General features: G+C 43.5%; 1 protein-coding gene across 7 annotated transcripts in view; it reads right to left on the bottom strand.

The window, feature by feature from the left end:
* Nucleotides 1–21870, bottom strand: part of INPP5K (inositol polyphosphate-5-phosphatase K) — a 78663-nt gene that overhangs the window by 4056 nt on the left and 52737 nt on the right. For 6 of the 7 annotated variants that reach the window (XM_030222255.1, XM_030222259.1, XM_030222256.1 and 3 more), the window contains 3 exons: nt 8490–8627; nt 8190–8273; nt 3589–3693 (listed from right to left, as the gene is read on the bottom strand). In XM_030222255.1, coding sequence (XP_030078115.1) covers nt 3589–3693; nt 8190–8273; nt 8490–8627 — 327 coding nt within the window. Of the gene's footprint in view, nt 1–3588; nt 3694–8189; nt 8274–8489; nt 8628–21870 lie in introns of those variants that run through there. The other variant, XR_003944092.1, reaches the window with a different exon arrangement.

Raw genomic sequence — 21870 nt, 5'->3', positions numbered from 1 at the left:
AGAGGTCAAAAACTCCCCTGGCTGTACTGCTGTGATCACCGATCGGAGGGTTTCCATGCGGAAAAGCCGAACCCGTAAGGACCTGTTGATGCACTTGAGATCATAAAAAACAGGTCGCCAGGAACAGCCCTTTTTTTTGGCACCACAAAATAAATGGAATATTGACCGCACACTCTTTTCTGCTGGGGGTACAGGCTGGACGGCATCCAGCTGTTTTAAGTTGAGGCGGGTGTATCGAACAGCCCACACCTTGGCGGGACATTTTCAAGGAGATTCCAGAAAAGAGTCTACTATCGGACGAGCTAATTCTAACTTGTAGCCGTCTCTGATAACCTCCAAGACCCATTCGTCGGATGTTACCCTGGTCCACTCCACCAGGAATAGGGGCAGTTTGCCCCCAATAACCGGCTGGATATGGACCAGGGCCCCATCACTGGGGGGGGACCTGGCTGCGGGTAGGTTTCTGTTACCGGAAAGGAAGGCCCGCCTGTCACCTCGAAAGGGCTGAGGCCTCTGAGAAGACCTTGCTCTCTGAAAAAAGGCCCTGCAACCTGGACTGTAATGCCGTGTATCCCTAAACTTAGGTCTAGGTCCCGCCGGTCGTACAAACTTGGACTTGTCTTCTGGGAGGCGCTGGCCCTTAGAGTCACACAGATCCTTCACAATCTGTTCTAAGTCTGTCTCAAACAAAAGCTTTCCCCTAAAAGAAAGCCTTGCTAAATGTAACTTAAGAGGCCACGTCTGCAGCCCAATGCCGCAACCACAGCCAGTGACGTGTGGTGACCGCTAGGGAAACCTCCTTTGCCGAAGCCCTCAAAAGATCATAAAGAAGATCTGCAAGGAAGGCTAAACCGGACTCCGATCGGCAAAACAGCCACGAGATCTTCCGGAGAGGAGGCTTTCTGTGCCCACAATAAGCACGCCCGCGCCACATAGAAGACACAAACTGAGGCCTGCAGGGAAAGGGCTGCTACTTCAAAGGACAGCTTCAAGCAAGTCTCCAGCTTACGATCCTGAGAGTCCTTGAGCGCTGTGCCACCCTCCACAGGGCAGCCGTCGGATCAACACCCTCCTCAGAGGGCAGGGTGACCTCATCTGGCAAATCCAAAGATTCTGAAGGAGAGTCCGGAGACAAAACCGGGCCATCTGTGTCAGATAGCTCCTTGGGATCCAAAATCTACACACGGGGACGTTTTGGCAGGAAAGACTGAGAGGCTGAAGCAACCGAAGTTTGCTGAGGAAGAGACGGGGCTCCCTGAAGAGAAGCTCCTGACTTCTTCAAAAGAAAGGCATTGTGCATTAATAAAACAAAATCCGGGGAAAAAGGAACTGTAAGGGACTCCCTTGTTCCCTGTACATCGCTTCCCTCCATTGGAGCCTATGCCACAGAAGCGCGCTGCGCCTCTTGTGTATCAACCGCCACGTACAGAGCGGGTCAAGCCTGAGAGGAAAAAATGGCGTGCTGCACTAACTGCCCCGAGGAAACCACTGAAACTATCCCCTGCACTTCCGACTCACCGGACGCCTGAGGGGAATCCACGTTGCGCTGAACACAAGCTGCGGGTTGATGGCAGCAGGACTCACACTCCCCCAATGCTGCTCTCCAGCCCCTACACCGGGAGCAGCGCTTAGCCGCCTCAGAAGGCACTGACATGCTCCACAAACGCCTGCCCCAAAACTGACTCGGCAGAACGTCTAGTTCCTCCGTATGATTAAACAAAAACAAAGTCTCTTACCTTTTTTTTTTTTTTTTTTAGTCAGGAGAGAAAGGAAACACCCGATCAGGCCAACAGCCCCGGGCGACAGAGGAAAGGTAGGGGGAGACTGGGAGGGATCTGGCACCACCAGGTGTACACCACAAGCTGCAAACAGCCACTCAACCCCTGTCTGTGCTAAACTAGGCCCAAAGGACACCAGTAGCTAGATCAAACCAGAGCTGCACAGAGATGTCCCTCCACCTGCTAGATAGAGAGAATACTGAGGTTCAGCTGGCTGCACAGGTCCATATATAGCAAACCTCGGAGTTTCTCTCTATCTCCACCTGCTGGTAGAGAGACACAACTCACAAGTCTCTGGATTGATCTGTGCGACGCCATGGAATCAGAATTTGACTAAACATTTAAAAGCATTGCACAACACACACCGATTAGTCACTGAAAATGATAAACATCTCTTATAAGTCAGTATTCACAGCAAAGATTTTGCAAAGAAAACATTTTCTTTAGAGAAAGATATTTTCTTGGATTGGCAGGTAATAAATGTTTATAAATAAAATAAATAAAGCTTATATGCTTTGATGGGATTTTCTTCCAGTAGCCATACCTTACAGTTTGTGGTAGGGATTTATTCGGGGACAGAGGGTCACACATGCCAAACATTTTCCTTGCAGGAACAAGTGTTAGTATGTCATATAGTAATATCATGTAGACTTGGAATGGCAGAGTATGATGCTATACTGCCTAGCATATAAGAAAACTGGCAAGCATGTTTAAGTAGCGATTTTAAAAAAGGTGCTACTTATATGTATATGTTGCAACACACAGAGATTTTAATGAGGCATGTTCTACACAGTCCTTCAAAGTATATAGACATCCCATATTTTAGAATGACATTACACATATATCCCCTGGAACACTTCCTTATTAGCATTTACACCTGCTTTGATTGACACAACTCTGGGCAAACGTTTTTTTGTGGACGATGTTTGGAGAAGTGCTCAAGGAAGAAAGTGTGCATAAATCTGTGATATTCAAACCACATTTAATTGCCAAAAGCTTGAGCTTTGGAGGACGGCACCGTAATCAGTTCCCTATGGATATGCAGATTTCCAAAACCTGCCACTTACACATATACACAGCAAAACTGTACGGACCCTCTAGTGATGCTGCTCCTTTAAATGTGCTTTCTTCTAAGACTGCTATTCCTATTGTGCAAAACACTAAATATATGTGCTTCTTTGATGACACTATCATATTTTAGAAAAGGCTCCACATTTGCCAAGACCTTTTTAAATTACTAAGGTTCTTTTTTTTTTCTTTTTAATTCATTAACCTATATGTCCTTACTGGATCAACCCAAAACCAGTGGGTTTGTGCCTGTCAGCCAGCAGATGAAGACAGAGAGAGAACAAAGGCTTGTGAGCCTTGCCCTATAAAGGCACCATATAGCCTCAGGTCTTCGATATTTCTGTTTCCAGCAGATAGTAATAGACAGACTGTGCAGCTCCTGGACTGGTTCCAGAAGGAAACTCCTGGGCCTGTTAGAGAACTGGTACCCATTTGAGCAAGGGGTGTCCCCTTTAGTGGCTACTGAAAATATAATTTGACAGGGGTGCCTAAACTACTGAACACAATTGTATCCCTTTATGCCTCCATCTTTTCAGCTCAGTATCTGAAGGGAGTCAATTCTATCCTAATCCTACAAAAGACAGCTAGTCTCATTCTTCTCAATAGTAACTGTCCCCCTGTATTTGGAGTGTTAACTATTTAGTCTGTGCCCCTTTCTAAAACTAACATTTTGGATACTCCAAATTACCTTTTTTCTATTGAATGAATGAATGAATGAATGAATGAATCAGAACTATGTTACCTGGAAAGGCTGGCTAATACCAGTTAATGACTGTATGTTATGGCAATAATAACAAAGGACAAATTTTCCTCCGCCTCGAGGGATTTCATCAGCATTTATGTAAACCTGCAAATCCAGTGCATAAGGAAAAATCATATGGAAAGTCAACTCAACTAGAATATACAATATACAGATGACAACTTTCACAGCCATTTATTTGTATACAAATTATTTCACACTGTGTAAATTATCAGAAAAATTACCTGCCCTCAATATAGCAAAAAGTATTCAAAGAGCACGTAGACAATAGAAGGAAAATAATACACATACCTTTGAAGATGGAGTCTGTGCAAGTTATTGTCAATGAAAGAAGTACCCAAAGAAAAATAACAAGATGCAAAATGTATGACACTCTAGCCTTGGGCTGCAGAGGAGAAAGACGCCAGTCAAGATGTTCTCCTCCTCTGAGCTCTAAGCTGACAAGGGGAAGGTGAATCTTGGAGTGAGGGAAGTGGAAGATGCACTGCCTCACTGTCATCGACACCACTGAAACTTCAGTCTTGTCCCCAGTTTCTTACACTAATTCAAAGAGCTCGGCCCCTTCTGAACAAAGAATTGTGGAAAACTGGGAGTCCTGCTAAAAAATTGCAATAACAATGTAAGTATCATTGTCTCCATTAGTACTGTAAATTATTGCTTGGCAGTGAAGCTTTAATATGTAGAAATGCAGAATGATGCATTTGGGTGCAGAGATCCAAAGGAGCTGTATGTGATAGGAGGTGTGAGGCTAATGTGCACAGACCAAGAGAGGAACTTCGGTGTAAGTGTCTATGGATCTCAAAGTGGTGAAAATGTGACAAAGTGGTACCCAAAGCCAGAAGGATGCTCAGCTGCATAGAGAGGAGCATAACTAGCAGCAGCTCTTGCCTGTACCACCTTCATCTTTCTGAAAGTGCATTCGCCAGAACTGCACACAAGTCTCACCAGAAATTCATATAGAGGTACTATCACCTGCCCACTTCTTTTGCCTCAGTATTACATCAAAAATACACATTCCATTCTGTCTTTCCAAATTAACTCACAGTTTCACCTATTTACCTTGTAAGCCCTGTAGTTCTGTTTAATATTTCTTCCTACCCTGGCCATCCTGAATAAATTTATATATCTAGTCATGGCTGTTCACGTACCATATCTCCCTGGCTACCACTAAATCCAAGTCAGCCTCTTCCATGACTGCCTCTAGATCTTTTACTTCCCGCTGAGTTTGTTAAATGAAAAAGAAATTAGAAAGACACTAGCTGAAAAATATAAGCGAGTATTTTTTGATTAATGACAATGGAGAGATCCCTCAAATGTACGTTTAGGGCTGTATGAAGGCAGTTATTTGGGGAAAGTTAATAGCAGGGTATACCGGTATAAAAAAAGGAGAGAGAGGAAATGGACTGAACTACTCTAGGAAATAGCACACCTGGAGGAAATACATAAAAACAATTCCCAGCCTGGTTTTTCTACATCACCTTATATGGGCTAAAGGATCATGTAGAGGGTAATTTTACAAGATGCCCACTTGTCTTTATAGTGTATGTGGGAAAGAACATACCTTGAATGAAGGTGCAACCCTTACACCTGCTCAAGAGCTGGTGTAAATGAAGATGTGTAGTTTACACACACAGATTAAGGTAGTTCATATATTCTATGCTTATACATGTTAATTCTGCCCAAGCTACACCCAAATTCTTTCCCCCTGTATTCCCACTGTGCTAGAATGCCATGGCAAATACTTTTACGCCAAATTTTATAAGAGGTCATATTGACTCAGGAGAAACTTGACAAATTACTTCCTAGAGGCGCTGGAAAAAAATTAAAACACCAAATAAACCACCAGTTGAATCTGACTCCCCCCCTCCCCCCCAAAAAACTATTTTGTTTTAGAAAATAAAGGAGTGTGGTAGCCGTGTTAGTCCACTCTTAAGGTTATCAATAGAAATCAAACAAAATAAAACATGGAAAAGAAAATAAGATGATACCTTTTTTATTGGACATAATACATTTCTTGATTAGCTTTCGAAGGTTGCCCTTCTTCCTCAGATCGGAAATCAAGATTTTGATTTGTGGAGTAAAAAGAATTTAAAACTTTTAACTTTAACCCTTTTTGTCTCGAATTCAAATATTTTCCAAATCTTTACCATTTCCAATGGGAAATTGCATTGCATTATTAACAATCTGACGGATCTGAGGAAGAAGGGCAACCTTCGAAAGCTAATCAAGAAATGTATTAAGTTATGTCCAATAAAAAAGGTATCATCTTATTTTCTTTTCCATATTTTATTTTGTTTTAGAAAATAAAAGCCAGTTGCTTGCTCATAAACTGAAGGACAGGAAAACTCGGAATCAAGAGCTAAAGCTTAGGGGGGAATCAGGGGAACGATTAAAGGACGTAGAGGGTATTTGGAGCAACTTTGCTCAGTTTTATAGGGAATTGTATTCCCATGGAATAAGCAATAATGAAAAGGATATTGACAATTTACCTTCAGGAGTTGTGCCCGTCTTGCTTGACTAATGAGGTGCAGGAATTTATAAATAGGTTCTTCATCCCAGAAGAAACAGCCAAAGAGATTAAAACTCTGAAATTAGTCAAGGCTCCCGGGCTAGACAGGTGTACCCAAGTTTTTAGAAAGGCAGATCCTTCCACAGTTTCCATGCAAACAGTATGGCAATGAATATCGAGGCTTAATTCAGGCCACGGCTGCTAGCAGCTTAAACAAAACACTGATCAATGTGGGCTAAATTATCAGGCCATTAGTAGCTTAGGAGAGAGTTTTGGGGCTCAGGTTTTGAGGCCATTGCAAAAACGTCTCCCTTAACTACTTTGGTGCAGGATAGATAAAAAGTTTAGAATCAATGTTATTTCACCCCTCTCTAGACTTCACAAAGTTTAATCTAGTACAAGAAGTGATTAGTTTGAGAGAATGAGACCAGGAAGATGTCACTGGCCAAGATAGTGAACCCTTGGATCGCTGCTGAGCTCCCAACTCAAAGGTCAGGAGGAACCTGACAGATGGAGGACAAGTCGCTCTTGACTGGAGGAGTCCAACGGATGGCCCTGAAAAGGACCCTTGGGGGCAGGCCCGGCAGAACCGGGACCTGGGATGGCCCTGAAAAGGACCACAAAGGCTGGAGACAGGAACGCTGAGGTTGGACTGAGGACAGGAATGCTGAAGCTGGAAACAGGAATGCTAGGCTGAAACGTAGGCAGGAACCCTGGGCTGGGCTGGGCTGGAGATCCACACTAGGGAAGACGTTGTGAAGGCAAAGGCAGGAGGATTCCAGGGCTTTAAATACTCCTAACTGACGTCACCAGGGAGCACTGGAAAATTAAGATCCTTGCTTCGGTGCAAACACTCCTAAGAGAGCCAGCCCCTGCCAGCATCACGAAGCAGCAGGATTTGGGCTGAGCTGGCGAAGACTGGAGCTGCCAGGGATGACCATGAATGCAGTTCCCCGCGACAGAGGGGGTAGTGGGTGCCCCGAAGACACAATGGGTGGGTCGGGGGTGGCAGCATAGAAAAGGCAGAAGAGACTGTTCCATATATTTGGTGGGTATGCCTTACAGCCCAGGAATACAGGGGGGGGGGGGGATTCTGATCAGATGGTTGAGGTGATCAGGGGCTGGGGATTGACAGCACTGTGGCCCTTTCATGATGAGGCCCAATGCTCCCAAGATGGTAAAATAACCCCAGCTTTTGGCTATGATTATTTTTCCAGCTATAAAGTCGCAGTATAGAATTTACATAGTAATGAGTTGCTTTTTAGGCATATGCATGTTTTGCATCTCATTACTATGAAATCCATATTGACTTAGTAATCACTCCATTATGATAATTTAAGTCGCATTAGTGACCTTTAACATGCGTTAGAGCCCTAATGCTGCTTGATAACTTCCCTTAGATAACCTTCATGTTTCAGAAGGTGTTTGGGAACTTTCTATTTGTTAGCTATGGAGAGGTAAAAGGGAGGGTAATAACTAGGACTGGACCATTGCTTTTCATATTCTTTAGTCAAAGCCCCTTTTGCAGCTAAGGGTCTATTTTTTAAGGACTATAAGGGGAGGGGGTATTCTTTATCCTGACTTTTCTGACTCTATTTTCTGCTATACCTTATATGTCAATTTATTAGAGTTTGTTTTGAAGAGAATTGTTAATAATGCAATGCAATTTCCCATTGGAAATGGTAAAGACTTGGAAAATATTTGAATTCGAGACAAAAAGGGTTAAAGTTAAAAGTTTTAAATTCTTTTTTCTCCACAAATCAAAATCTTGATAAGCACAAGAACCTCTTTCTCTCCAGTCCTCTGCAACTGATCCTCAAAGGCCCTGTGGATGCTATCACAAGGAACTTCAGTACTTTCCTGGTGCATGGTCCCAGGAAAGGAATCCCAGGAAAGCTGATTACATGGCACCCAAAATGAAGCCCCTGAATCATGAATAGAACTTTCAATTTTAAAGTAATTAGCTCCTTCTGTGAATCAGGGAACCTTCACCTTGGCCAGCTTTCACTCCTAGGCCACTCCACTGCACTAATGTCCTCTAGCCAAGGGTGACTGTCCTTAGATTTTCACTCACCTGTTTAACATTTCCACTGCAGGAAATTTCATTGTCTTTTACCCATGCGAAGGTCACATAGTCATGAATATGTCTGAAAGCCACCTGCAGTGGAAAAGAAAAGATAAAAACTGTTAGTATTCCCTGGTGCCATTTTTTTTTTTTCAATGAGCAAATGACAAGTGCTCAACTATCACTTGTCCAGCAGCATGATTACGTACTTCTGGATTATAAACCTTGAGAATTTAATACACTGTTCTGAATCCTTTCATATCAAAGAAAATATTTCAAAAAAAGAAAAAAAAAGACATGAAATTTCACCTTGTACAACCCAATCCAATCCCAGACACTACTGGGAAAGTCTGGTACCGCAGAGAAACTGACCAGAGAGTCCTCGTCCGCACTCCACTCTCCAATAGGTCCCAGAGTAACTAATGGAGAAGACACAAGTGGTTTCAACTGAACAAGAAAAGAAGATCGAACACATTTAGTGTGGTAGCCTGTGCACATGGAACATACTAAATACTCGTCATCTACTATGTTACTGCCTTATGGCCTTTACTTTAGGAGCATCTCCATATGTAAATAGCAGCATATACACATGTAAAAGGTGAGTTCAGAAACCCACTATTTAAAGATGGAGATTCGCACCACAAAGAAATTTCAAGGGGGGCATGGTGGGGCATGATGTAGGAGTAGCTTAGGCAGGGCAAAATCTACACATGTAATCCCCATTTCACAAAGGAAAATCCCCATCAGGCTTTATACCAGATCAGAGCTATGCACAGATTTTTAAAAGTGCTTGTTTTGGCCATGGTTTTACACAAGGAATTAAGGGAGTCATTCTCCTTAATCCCCCATTGTTTGGTTTTGCCTTCATAATGAAACCAAATGAAAAGTGTGGTCTCGCTACTTAGCAGCACTTATTTATCAATTTTTATTAGAATCAAAGTTTGCATCATATTAACATTAAATACATTATACACTATTTTTAACAGTGTCATCTTTCATTTATGTAACAGATATTGATCAAACAACATTAAACCCTCAACCTGACCCTTCCCTCTCTAATCTCCCTTTAATGTCAGGAAGTTCTTTTTCACGGAGAGAGTGGTTGTTCCTGGAATGCCCTCCCAAGGAGAAAAAAAATGGTGATGGGATTCAAAAAGGCATGGGATGAACACAGGATCTCTAATTAGAAAATAAATGGTATTAAAAAAAAAAGAAAGCTTAAATGGTTGCATGTGTGTTTGCATGTCAAGTGGCGCTTTAGATGGCGACTCTGGCTGTGAAGAATTAAGGCCAGTGCTGAGCACACTTATATGGTCTGGGTCCCATATATGGCAATCTGGTTTAGGTTGGGCTGGATGAGGCTTCAATGGAAACTCCAGTAATTTGGAATGTGAGGACAGTGCTGGGCAGACTTTTATGGTCTGTGTCCCGCAAATGACAAAATGATTTGGATAGGCTGGAGTGGGCTTTGACAGCAACTTCAGTAGTTGGAACCTAAGGACAGGGCCAGGCAGACTTCTATAGTCTATGTCCCAGAAATGCCAAAGAGAGACAATGATCAAGTATTTTATATCACACTCATTGCTGGTTTAATCATGACTTGATTGGCCAGTGGATGGACCGTTAAGGTCTTTATCTGCCATCATTTACTATGTTACCAGTAAAGCCCTTGACTTCCCTTCCTCTCCCTTCTATTCCCCCCTTCTCATCTCCTCTACGTAATTCTAGCATTTCGATCTCCTCACATTTTCCCCATGAAGTTACCCCCACTGCCCCTCCTCATCACTTAGCCCAAATATTTCCATTTCTTCACCCTCTTTGTCCCATTTCCCCTTACATTTGTATGTATTTTTCCAGTCCTCCTAACAGACCCAGTCTCTGCTTCCAATCCTGCAAGCTAGGCCCAGTGCCATTTTTTTCCATTTTGCCACTATTACATATAGAGACGTATTTTCAAAGTGTTTAGACTTACAAAGTTCCATACTAATCTATGCAACTTTGTAAGTCTAAGTGCTTTGAAAATGAGCTCAATTAATCTCCTCTTTCATTGCTTGAAATACCATTGTCCAAAACTGACTTATTTTGGGACAGGATCACCAAATGCACATGAATATACTCCTTTCTCCACAATCCCTACAGCATTTGCCAGAGATTGCAGGGTACATACTTTTTAACTTCACAGGTGTAAAATACCACCGAGGCTTGACCTTGTATCAACACACACATTAAAGATTTCACCACTTTTTCAAAGGCTACCTTCCAAGCTTGCATAAATTTATATTTCTTAAATCTCCCAAAAGAAAGTTATTAGTAATGGCCCCTTTTATTTTTTTTTAATGGACAATCACACCTTCTGAAGAACTTTTCCTTCCTTTTGTTCCCGCTTCCAGGATTGAGCTACCATATAACTGATGGCTTCGCGATGTAAGCAGGAAATCCCTTATGAAGAGGTCATATTTCTCTCTAAGCTCTTCAAAGGTTAAATCAATTCCCCCCCTTCCATCAACTGTCTAAAGCATATTACCCCTTTGCTCACCATCTCACAAACGCTTCCCTCTCCTGCCCTATACCAAAATTAGGTTTGTGTCTTATAGTTTCTCTTCCTCACTTCTTTCCAGATCATGAGGAGATGTTCAGTGAATGAGTTTATCACATTCCTCTCTTTATGGTTCTCCGATAACTACAAGTGCTTCAGATCATACTGTCAAAAACAATGTTCTAATTTTATAGCCATTTTATCCTCTTCAATCTCCCATTCTAGCAATGTTTTAACTGTGCAGCCACAGGTTGGGTACCAGCCCCCCTCCCTTCATTATGCTACTACTACTACTCAACATTTCTAGAGCGCTACTAGGGTTACGCTGCCATATAATCACTCTCAATATTCTAGGGTTCTTAACCCCCCCCCCCCCCCCCCCCCCCCCCCAAAAAAAAAAAAAAAAAAGCAAGTAATAAGCTGCTAGAAGTCTTGAAGGGTCTTCTTCAGTATTTGTATTGGAAGAGGCTGGAATAAAAATAACATTCATTTTAATGAATGAGATTCTCCCCCACAATGAGAGCCAACCTCCCCTATACCTTGTTAAGTATTTGTAATTGCTCATATAGAGTTGACTTAAATCCCTACTTAGCTTTACCCTCAGGTATCTAATTAGTCCTTTAGCCCTGTGAGGGAGTATATAGAACACTGCCACTTCCTCTAAACCTCCTTCACAGTGTCAGGGCCACCTTAAAACCCCTAGCCCTGCCCAAGGGGAAGTGATGTGGGAAGGGTGGATCCAGGGAGGTCATGACCCAGGAAGTATAAAAGGCCAGGCCACAGCTAGGTAAAGGAGGCCCAGAGGGAAGAATTAATGCCTAATGAAGACGCATCCACCCTGAAGGTGAGAAACTGCAACCACCATGGTCAGGTAGGCTAAGTTAAACTTGGAGCCTTGAAGAGTTTGTGTTTTGACCTGGTCAACTGCAGGCCCACCTTGGGTGCCAGCTAGCGACTGTGCTACTAACTCTGGAGCCAGGGACCAAGACAGAGACCAGCAAGAACTGCTGCCAAGAGAAAGACATTTATGAATGCTGTGGCCCTGCAGGAGCAGGCCACCCAAGGACATGTTATATTACAGAAACTATTCTGAGTATTGATTTCTCCTTCCTTGTGAAGCGAACAGGATTACCAGACACCTTTAATAAATATTTGTTTTCACTCGGCAAGTTACGGTGTTACCACAAGTCCATTTGAACTGGCACCTAAGCTCCATTTTCTCTCCCCCATTGCCTCTGTTTTACCTGCTACAATTCCATACTCCCTAAATTTTGTACGTCATCTGCAAAAAGCTCTGTTACTTTCCTAGTCCACCATGTATACCCCTCTAATATCTTGGTTCCCTCTAATTCCCTCCACTAGGGATTTAGAGAAAGTAAATAAAAGTGGGGCTAGTGGGCACCCCTGTCTGGTTTTCCTCTCAATCCTAAAAGTATCTGAGTGTACCTCATTTATTTGGAGCCTAGCTTCTAGGTTTTCATGCTGTGTTTGTACTCATCCTATATTCTAATCATTCTCACCTCCAACGTTCTGAGGCTGCCTGGAACCGTGGTTTCCGGCCAGAGGTAGATGGATGGAGTAGATAATAGTGACGTCAGGGAGAGGGGAGGAGCCGCGAAGCAGGGAGCAGCGAATTGGCTGCGGCGAGTGTACAATGGCAGGGGGAGGAGTGTTTCCCTATTCCTCCGACCCAGCCAGCAGCAAACAACGACCCAGGCAGGGGGAGGAGTAGGAGTACTTCTCCCCCTGCCTACGACACACCTCCAACTGTCCCCCCCCCCCCCCCATCACACAAGCCCCTCTCCTGCCAATCCACAAGCCACGCAGGGGGAGGAGTGTTTCCCTACTTCTCCCTCTGCCTACGACACACCTCTAACTGTCCCCCCCCCCCCCAGCATATCATACAAGCCCTATCGCAATGGCGCATCACCAAGCCCCTACCCTTCCCCCCACACCCCCCCCCCCGGCGCATCACCAACCCCCTATCCCCCCCCCCCCCCACATCAACACCCTCACCACCCGCAGCCGCAAATTCTAACTCTGTCCGGCCGCTGCTGCTTCTCCTGTTGAGCAGACACGCTCCATCTCTCACACACGCTCTTTCTGAAACATACACTCCGAGGAAAACCTTGCTAGCGCCCATTTCATTTCTAACAAAAATGGGCCTTTTTTACTAGTGTAAAATAATTCTCTGCTAAACCCATTTTCTGCATGACCACCACAGGAAATCCCAGCTCACCTGACTGAATGCCTTTTCTACATCCATTGCCAACCGCATGATCTTTTCCTTACTTTGTTGGGCAGCCCACACCAAATGAAAATTTGTGTGTGATATCAGCTACTTGTCTCCCAGGAACAAAGCCGGACTGGTCTAGAATTGTATCGCCTTAGGTAATACCCCCTTAAATTTTCACTATTATTTTTATATAATTGTTTGTTTAATAAAGGGATCAGTCTGTAATATCCATACACTGCTGTATCTTTCCCTGGTTTCAGTATCACTGTAATCCCCCGCCTCTCTCTTAGAAAGAGGGAGTGAATCCCCATTTAATAAGTTGTCTACTCTTGCTAACAATCTTCCTGCTTCCCCTTCAAATGTTTTATAAAGTTAGCTGAAATCCATCTAGGCCCGGTGCCTTGTCTCCATTCAAATTTGTAATCGAACATAACACTTCCAGATTATTAATTGGTGCATCCAAATACCAATCACACACCTCTTCAAGCTTCCCTCCTTCATCCCTGTAAAACTCTGCAAATTGATCCCTAATTTCCTTATCTGCATATAACTCCCTTTCCTTTAATTTTCTGCAAGATCCTCTTCTCATAGGTGTCTGGCCAACATCTTACCTGTATGGTTCCTAACTTTCAAGAAATGTTTGCTTTAACTGTATTCTCTGAAATTCCATTTCGTCCACTTTAATTTCCTAATTTTTCACCCTTACCATAGCTAGTTTTTTTTTTTTTTTTTTTAAGAGTAGCTCCAATTGCTCCCTTAAGAGCAATGAATGCTTTGCTCTTACCATGCTTCTTTTGGGACATTGTTACAGCCTAAGGGGCAAGTCTCTAACTTGGTACCTCCAATTAGGTAGGTTAATACCATGGGTTGAACACCAATTCCATAATGGCATATGCGAGCCAAGATGCCATTACAGAATGCTAGTGTAAACCAGAACTGCACATCTAAACTAAGGCGTGACCAATTCACCAGGTCAACGGCAGGCACAAATAGGCACAACTAAGTGCACCATGCAATGTGAATAACTTACAGTATGCACATAACCTGTAGACAGAACCAAGTTCTGCCCATGTGTATGCCCCCCCTTCCAGATATGCACTTATCTGCTTTATTAAAGAACAGCATGCAGTGCACATACATGTGCAAGTCTCGTGTAACTAAAAGCACCCATTTACAAAACTGCCCTTTAAATCCACCAACACTTTCCAGGCCTCCAATGCAGACCTGACTTTTCTAGATATGCCTTTTATAGTCATGAGGAGGGCAAAGAAGGCTAAAAAAGAATATGAAGAGAAACTTGCCGCAGAGGCATAAATTCACAACAACAACTTTTTCAGGTACATCAGAAGCAGAAAGTCTGCGAGGGAATCCGTGGGACCTTTAGATCACGAAGGAGCAAAAGGGGTGCTCAGGCAGGACAAGGCCATTGTTTCTGTCTTTATGGAAGAAGATGTAAGAGATCTGCCTGTACTGGAATTGGTTTTCAAGGGTGATGATGCAGAGGAACTGAAAGAAATCTCAGTGAACCTAAGATGTACTGAGCCAAACTGACTAATTAAAGAGTAGTAAATCACCTGGACCAGATGGCATACATCCAAGGGTACTCAAAGAACTCAAGAATGAAATTGATCTGCTGCTAGTAATATGTAACCTCTCATTAAACTCATCCATAATATGTGAAGATTAGAGGGTGGCCAACATGACGTACATTTTTAAAAAGGGTTCTAAGGATGATCCGGGAAATTATAGACCGGTAAGTCTGACGTCGGTGCCGGGCAAAATAGTGGAAACTATTACAAAGAATAAAATTACAGAACATGTAGGCAAACATAGTTTAATGGGACAGAGTCAGCATGGGTTAATCCAAGGGAAGTCTTGCCGCACCAATTTGTTTCATTTCTTTGAAGGCTTGAATAAACATTTGGTTAAAGGTGAGTCGGTTGATGCAGTGTATCTAGATTTTCATAAAGCTTTTGATAAAAGTTTCTCATGAGTGACTCCTGAGAAAATTAAAGAGTCATGGGATAGGAGGCAAGGTTCTGGTGTGGATTAGGAATTGGACAGAAAACAGAGGGTAGGGTTAAATGGTAATTTCTCTCAACGGAGGAGGGTGAACAGTGGAGTGCTGCAGGGATCTGTACTGGGACTGGTACTATTTAACATATTTATAAATGATATGGAAATTGGGACGACGAGTGATGTGATCAAATTTGCAGATAGTACAAAACTATTCAAGGTTGTTAAAACACATGCAGACTGTGAAATATTGCAGGAAGACCTTAGGAAATTGGAAGACTGGGCATCCAAATGGCAGATGAAATTTATTTTTTTTTTTTTGTATAAATCTTTTTTATTAGCTTAAATTCCAAGCATACAGTCATGGTATTAACATTAGACAATAATGCAAATTCAACAGTAACTGTTTAACTATCGACCTTAAGCTAAAGCTTTTCTTTTATACCCCTCTTACCCTCCCTCCCCTAAACCCCCCTCCCCCTTCCCCTCCCCTTCCTCCTTGTGATTTGCCAGTTTAACATTAATTATAGCAAACTCCGGTATATAAACATTGCAAACATTACAACACAAAAGATATTAATTCACCTATATCTGAGAGGGGTATCTCTCTAACAGCTTATTTATTTCAAAATTTGTTTATTATTTTGCATATGGTTACAATAAAACATTTAACAAAAATCTTCTCTCTCTCCAATGCAAATCTATTCTCTAAGTTATACACAGGTCTGGTTAGGGAAATTTACCCCTTCCCAGCCTTAGTACAATATTCTGTGTAGTCACAAACTTTAAATTTAACTCTTTAAATCTTACCCCCCCCCTTCCACCCTCTCTATCCCCATCTCCATCCCCCCTCCCCTCCTCCCATCTCCCACCCTCGTCCCTTTTAAATAAAGACTATTCTGCTTGATTGTAACATTGACCATTTCTCACATATTTAAATATGTCCTCTACCCCCTGGGGGTATTGATTGCCAAAATGGGGTCCATAGTCTATAAAAGTCTTTGTCTGTGAATCTCCGTTCTCCTCTATAATCTGCTAATCTCTTTTCGAATTTCATGTAATCCATTAACAACTCACGCCACTTCTGCAGAGTCGGTTCTTTGTTTGTAATCCACTCTGTGAGAATAAGTTTTTTCGCTGCCAGTACAGCTCTACAAGTAAATCCCTTGAAGCCTGCTGTAGTTGGTTGAACTATCCTTGGCCTTCCGAACAGCAACAGCGGCCCTTTCTTCCATGTGGCGCCCCACATACTGGATGTCATTTGTATTACTCTGGTCCAAAATCTTTGTATTTTCGAGCAAGTCCAGAACATGTGCCCTAGTGTCGCGCCCTGCGTCCCGCACTTTGGGCATGCTCCATCTGGAGATATGCCCATATGGAAGGCTCTCCTTGGTGGAATGTAAGTTCTTAATGCAAATTTGTATTCCATTTCACAATATTGGACCATCTTTGATGATTTTTGCGTCGAATAAATGTATTCCTGTAGTATTTGAGGCGTTAAGGTCATTTGTAGTTCCTCCGTCCACGCCTGGGCCAGAGCTACATAATCTATTTCCTCTGTCATGTCTCTTAAATGTCTGTGATGCATTGTCAATGACACTCTGCCCTGTGCCTTAAATGAAAAGGCTGAGGATATCTCCTCCTGCACATCTTCCGTGAGGCATTCCCAGGGCAAGCTGTTTATATAATGTCTCAATTGCCAATAGTAGAATCTATCTCTTTCATCAAATTTAAACTGGGCCTGAAGCTCCACGAAAGGCCTGATTCTCCCCTCTGATGTCAAGACCTGATGTAAGTATACCAGTCCTCTCTGCTGCCATTGGTTAAATCTACGGTGTAGAGTTCCTGGTAGGAATTGTGGGTTATTGCAAATTGCTTGAAAAGGCGTAATTCGTCCAGAGAATTGATGGTGACGGCAAACCCACTTCCAGACCGCCCTTGCCGTGGGCATTATATGCGATTGTTGTAGGACTTTAGGAGCTTGACCGCCTCCCACATGCAACAGGCTACTGAAATGTATTCCCTGAGTTAATGTTGTTTCCAGATTTGTTGCTGAAAAGTCTGAGGTTGATCTGTACCAATCAGAAATATGTCGCATGCCACTTGCTATTGTAAGATACCTGATGCTGAGCAATCCCAATCCTCCATATTCTCTTGGTATTTGCAACGTCCGTACTGGGAGGCGTGCTTTCCTTCCCTTCCACAGAAAGCGCTGTATATACCGGTGCAAGCGTTTTTCATCTTCTTTCTTAAGAAAAAGTGGAAGGGTTTGAAATTTATAGAGCCACTTTGGCACTATCATCATGTTATAAATAGCAATTCGTCCCATAAGGGACAGCGGATATTTCTCCCACAACTGGAGTTTTATGCGAGTGGTCTCAAGCAAGGGCTCGACATTTTCTTGGTATAATTTAGATAGGTCTTGTGGTATGTTGGTTCCAAGGTATTTAATTTTCTCTTCCACTCTGGCTATGGGGCAGCTTTCCTTCTCCTGCTGAGTTCCTCTCGGATATACATCCATTATTTGAGACTTTTTTTTATTTAGCTTGAAACCAGAGACTTGCCCAAATTCCTTTGTTAGGCTCAGCAGTTGGTCCAATGAGCTCATCGGGCAGGTTGATATTATCATCAGGTCGTCTGCAAACGCTAGGGCCTTTATAGTATCCCCCCCAACTTTCACCCCGGGGATTCCCTCTGCTCTCTTTATAAGTCTCAGTAGGGGTTCTAATGATAGGATAAACAATGTAGGGGATAGGGGACATCCCTGTCTAGTGCCTCTGGATATTCCAAATGATTCTGCTTTAACTCCATTTACTATCACCGAAGCAGTCGGATTTGCATACAAGGATTCTATAGCTCTGTAATACCAGCCCCCAAATCCCATATGCCTCAGTACTTGGAACAAATATGTCCACCCCACCTGATCAAATGCTTTTTCAGCGTCAAGTGAAATTATGGATGTTGGGGTTTTTGTCAGCTGACCAGTCGCCATGGCTAATAGTAGTCTGCGCACGTTTTTGGCTGCCTGTCTGGTTTTAACAAATCCCACCTGCTCCTCCCCCACCAACCTGGGCAAAATCCCGGCCAGGCGATTTGCTAGTATCCTGGCCAGTATTTTTAGGTCAACATTGAGTAATGAGATGGGCCTATATGAGTCAGCCTGGCCCTCTGGCCTCCCAGGTTTTAAGATCAGGGAGATCAAGGCTGTGTTTGCATGATGTGGGAACTGCCCCTCCCCAACTACTTGTTCATAGTAGTCACTAATGACAGGGTAAAATGAGAGTGGTAAAATTTTATAAAATTCCCCAGTATACCCATCCGGGCCCGGCGCAGATCCAAGTGGTAGTGACTTCACCACCTCCTGTATCTCCCTAGCCTCTAGTGGTTCTTCTAGGACTGCTCGCTCACTGTCTGTTAATTTCGGGAGCTCTGCCTGTTCCAAAATTTTTTGTATTTCTCCTTCCTCTGGGTCTTCAGGCGAACTATACAGTCTAGAAAAAAATTTTGTCAATATCTCGGCTATCCTTTCGCTCTTATTCTGCAGGAGACCCGTCTCATCTTGGAGGGCTATTATCGGTTTGCGTGGTCCCCACGCCGACACTAAGTTTGCTAACATCGTCCCTGGTCTGTTTCCAAACCTGCGAAATTTAAATTTCTGGTATGCTAGGTATCTCTTGCTTCGGTCATGAAGTAAGGCATTTAGCGTCACTTGCATTGCTCGAAGCTGGTCTTTATGTTCTTGAGTCTGCTGTTTGATATATCTGGCTTTTGCTTTTTTTAAGGATTGTTCCAGTCTCATTATTGCTATTGTTTGTTTTTTATTGTGAGCGTGTACAAAGGCTATTATCTCTCCTCTGAGTACGGCTTTAGCTGCACTCCAGAACAGACCAGGCTGATCCATGTGTTCCCTATTATTCTGAACATAGTCCTCCCATTTCTTTTTGATATGCTCTTGGAATTCACTATTCTGGGACAAATAGTTTGGGAATCTCCAACTCCTACCCTGCTGATAGAACCCTGGTACCTCCACGTCTATCCATATTATGGAGTGATCCGATATCTCCTCTGGGCCTATCTCAGCGGCCCGCACCCACGGAAACGCGGTCTGGGCTATTAATATGTAATCTATTCTGGAAAGTGTGCCATGTGCTCTGGAAAGGTGAGTAAAGTCTCTCTCCCCAGGGTGTAAACTACGCCAAGTGTCTACCAAATTGAGTGAACGCTTAAAGGAATTAAGTACATGCGCTCTTGGTCCTCCTCTCGAAGCAACTCTCGGGTTTGAACAGTCTGCATTTGGATCTGCCACTAGGTTGAGATCTCCCATTACCAGGAGCTGCCCAGGTCTGTATGGGAGGCACATCTGAACAAGATTAGGATAAAATTGTGCTTCATAAATATTTGGTCCATATATTCCCAGAATTAGGAAGTTTCTCTGTTGTACCCATATCCGCACCAAAATATATCGCCCTTTTGGATCTGCTTTCACTAATTCAGATTTTGTACCTATCCCTTTTCTTATCAGCACTGCCACTCCGCCTTTCCGATCCCCAGAGGATGCTGAGTGTACCTCCCCCACCCACTGCCTTTTTAGTTTGTTATGCTCCTCTGGCGTAAGTCTTGTCTCTTGGAGACATCCGATATCTACTTTCTGTCTCTTTAGATTTGATAAGATTTTTGCCCTTTTTATTGGGGTCGTTATGCCTCCCACATTCCAGGAGGCAAATCTGATGGTTTTAATGTGCTTTTGTCTGTGGGACTCTATATGGCAAATAGTATTTATATGTCTGCCTCAGGTGCCCAGCCTCACCCGAGACTCTGTGAGTTGTTCTATTTACCCAGGTCTCTCTTGTTGTGTTATGGGACTTCTTAGAGATGTGTTGTGTCATGGTCAATGCTTGCTTGCTTCCCCCCTTCCTACCCTTCTGCCCCACCCTTTCCCTCCCGCCCTTAACTCCTTACCCATCCCCGTACAAACCCTTCTGTTTCCCCCACCTAACATATGAGAGAAATAGTGAGATCAATGATGTGGGGCTTCCCCCTCCCCCGCCATTTACTTTATCTGTGGGCCCCTTTTCAATACCTCCTTGGATGGCTCTGGGCCTCTGCTTTGCCTGCTGCTTAAATCCAGAGTCTGTTCTCTTTAGTCCTTTATTTATTTATCTCTGCTTTGCTGTGACTGAAGTGTCTCTGCCGCCCATTCTTGAGCTTCTTTGGGGGTCATGAACACTTGCCATTTGCCCTGGTGATTGACTCGTAGCGTAGCGGGGTATATTAGCATGAATTTTTTGTTCGCTTCCACCAATGTTGTACAAATCTGGCTGTAGGCCCTCCTCCGTTCTTGCAGTGCGTAGGAGTAATCTTGGTAGATCCTCACCGGAGAGCCCTCGAAGGCCAAGGTTTCTCGTTTCAGTCGGGCACCTCTTAAAATTTCCACCTTATGCACGAAGTTGTGTACTTTTACCATCACCATCCTGGGTTTCTGATTATTGTCCATTTTCCGCCCCACTCGGTGTGCTCGCTCGAGGCAAATGGCACCCATTCCGTCTGACAACGCAAACTCATTTTGCAGCCACTTTTCTAGCACTGAAGGTAGTAGGCGCTCTGATACATTCTCAGGTATGCCTACTATTCGCAAATTGGCTCGTCACGAGCGATTTTCAAGGTCGTCTATTTGTTGGGATTGCTTTTGCACCAGGGATCTCAATGCCTGAAGCTGTGTTGTTGTTCCGGCTCCTTCGTCTTCTATGGCGGACACTCTTTGTTCTAGTTCGCCTGTGCGCCTGGTCGTATCGGCGAGTAGATTTTCTACTGACGTTAACTGAGTGGCCAACTGTTTTAACTGGGGATCCAGCGCCAATTTTACCGCCTCTGTTATTTGTATCAGTTGCTGATTTGTGAACATCGGCTCTGGCGTCTCTTTCGGCGGGCTCGCCGCCATCTTGCTTTCCGCGGCGCGGGGCCTCTCAGCCTCTTTCTTTACATTTTTCGGCGGCATCCTCGTGTCTAGGCGCGTAACAAAGCTGTCCATGCACTCCTACTATCTGTACGCTTTAAGTTTATAATTTTGAGGTTGAAACGGACGTTTTTATGGCGACAGGGAGGGTTCCGCCCGAGAGGAGAGCAATTCCACCTCCGCTCTCTTCAGCACATCACGTGATCTCCTCGGCAGATGAAATTTAATGTGGACAAATGCAAGGTGATGCACATTGAAAAGAATAATCCAAATTATAGCTACCTGATGCTAGGGTCCACCTTGGGGGTCAGCGCTCAAGAAAAAGGGTGTCATAGATAATATGCTGAAATCTTCTGCTCAGTGTGTGGCGGCGGCCAAAAAAGCAAACAGGATGCTAGGAATTATTAGGAAAGGGATGGTGAATAAGACCGAAAATACTATAATGCCTTTGTATCGATCCATGTTGCATCTGCACCTTGAGTATTGCATTCAGTTCTGGTCACCATATCTCAAAAAAGATATAGCGGAATTAGAAAAGGTTCAAAGAAGAGAAACCAAAATTATAAAGGGGGTCCTCTCGTATGAGGAAAGGCTAAAGAGGTTAGGGCTCTTCAGCATGGAAAACAGACGGATGAGGGGAGATATGTTTGAGGTCTGCAAAATCCTGAGTGGTGTAGAACGAGTAGAAGTACATAGATTTTTTACTCATTCAAAAAGTACCAAGACTAGGGGACACTCGAGGAAGTTACATGGAAATACTTTTAAAACAAATAAGAGGAAATATTTTTTCACTCAACAAATAGTTAAGCTCTTGAACTCTTTGCCGGAGGATGTGGTAACAGCAGTTAGTGTATATGGGTTTAAAAAAAGGTTTGGACAAATTCCTGGAGGAAAAGTCCATAGTCTGCTATTGAGACAGACATGGGAAGCAAATGCTTGCCCTGGGATT

The sequence above is a fragment of the Microcaecilia unicolor genome, chromosome 13 (genome assembly GCF_901765095.1).
Source record: "Microcaecilia unicolor chromosome 13, aMicUni1.1, whole genome shotgun sequence".
Taxonomy (NCBI): domain Eukaryota; kingdom Metazoa; phylum Chordata; class Amphibia; order Gymnophiona; family Siphonopidae; genus Microcaecilia; species Microcaecilia unicolor.
Note: the sequence above shows the minus strand (reverse complement) of the source record. Positions and strands in the feature narration are given on the sequence as shown.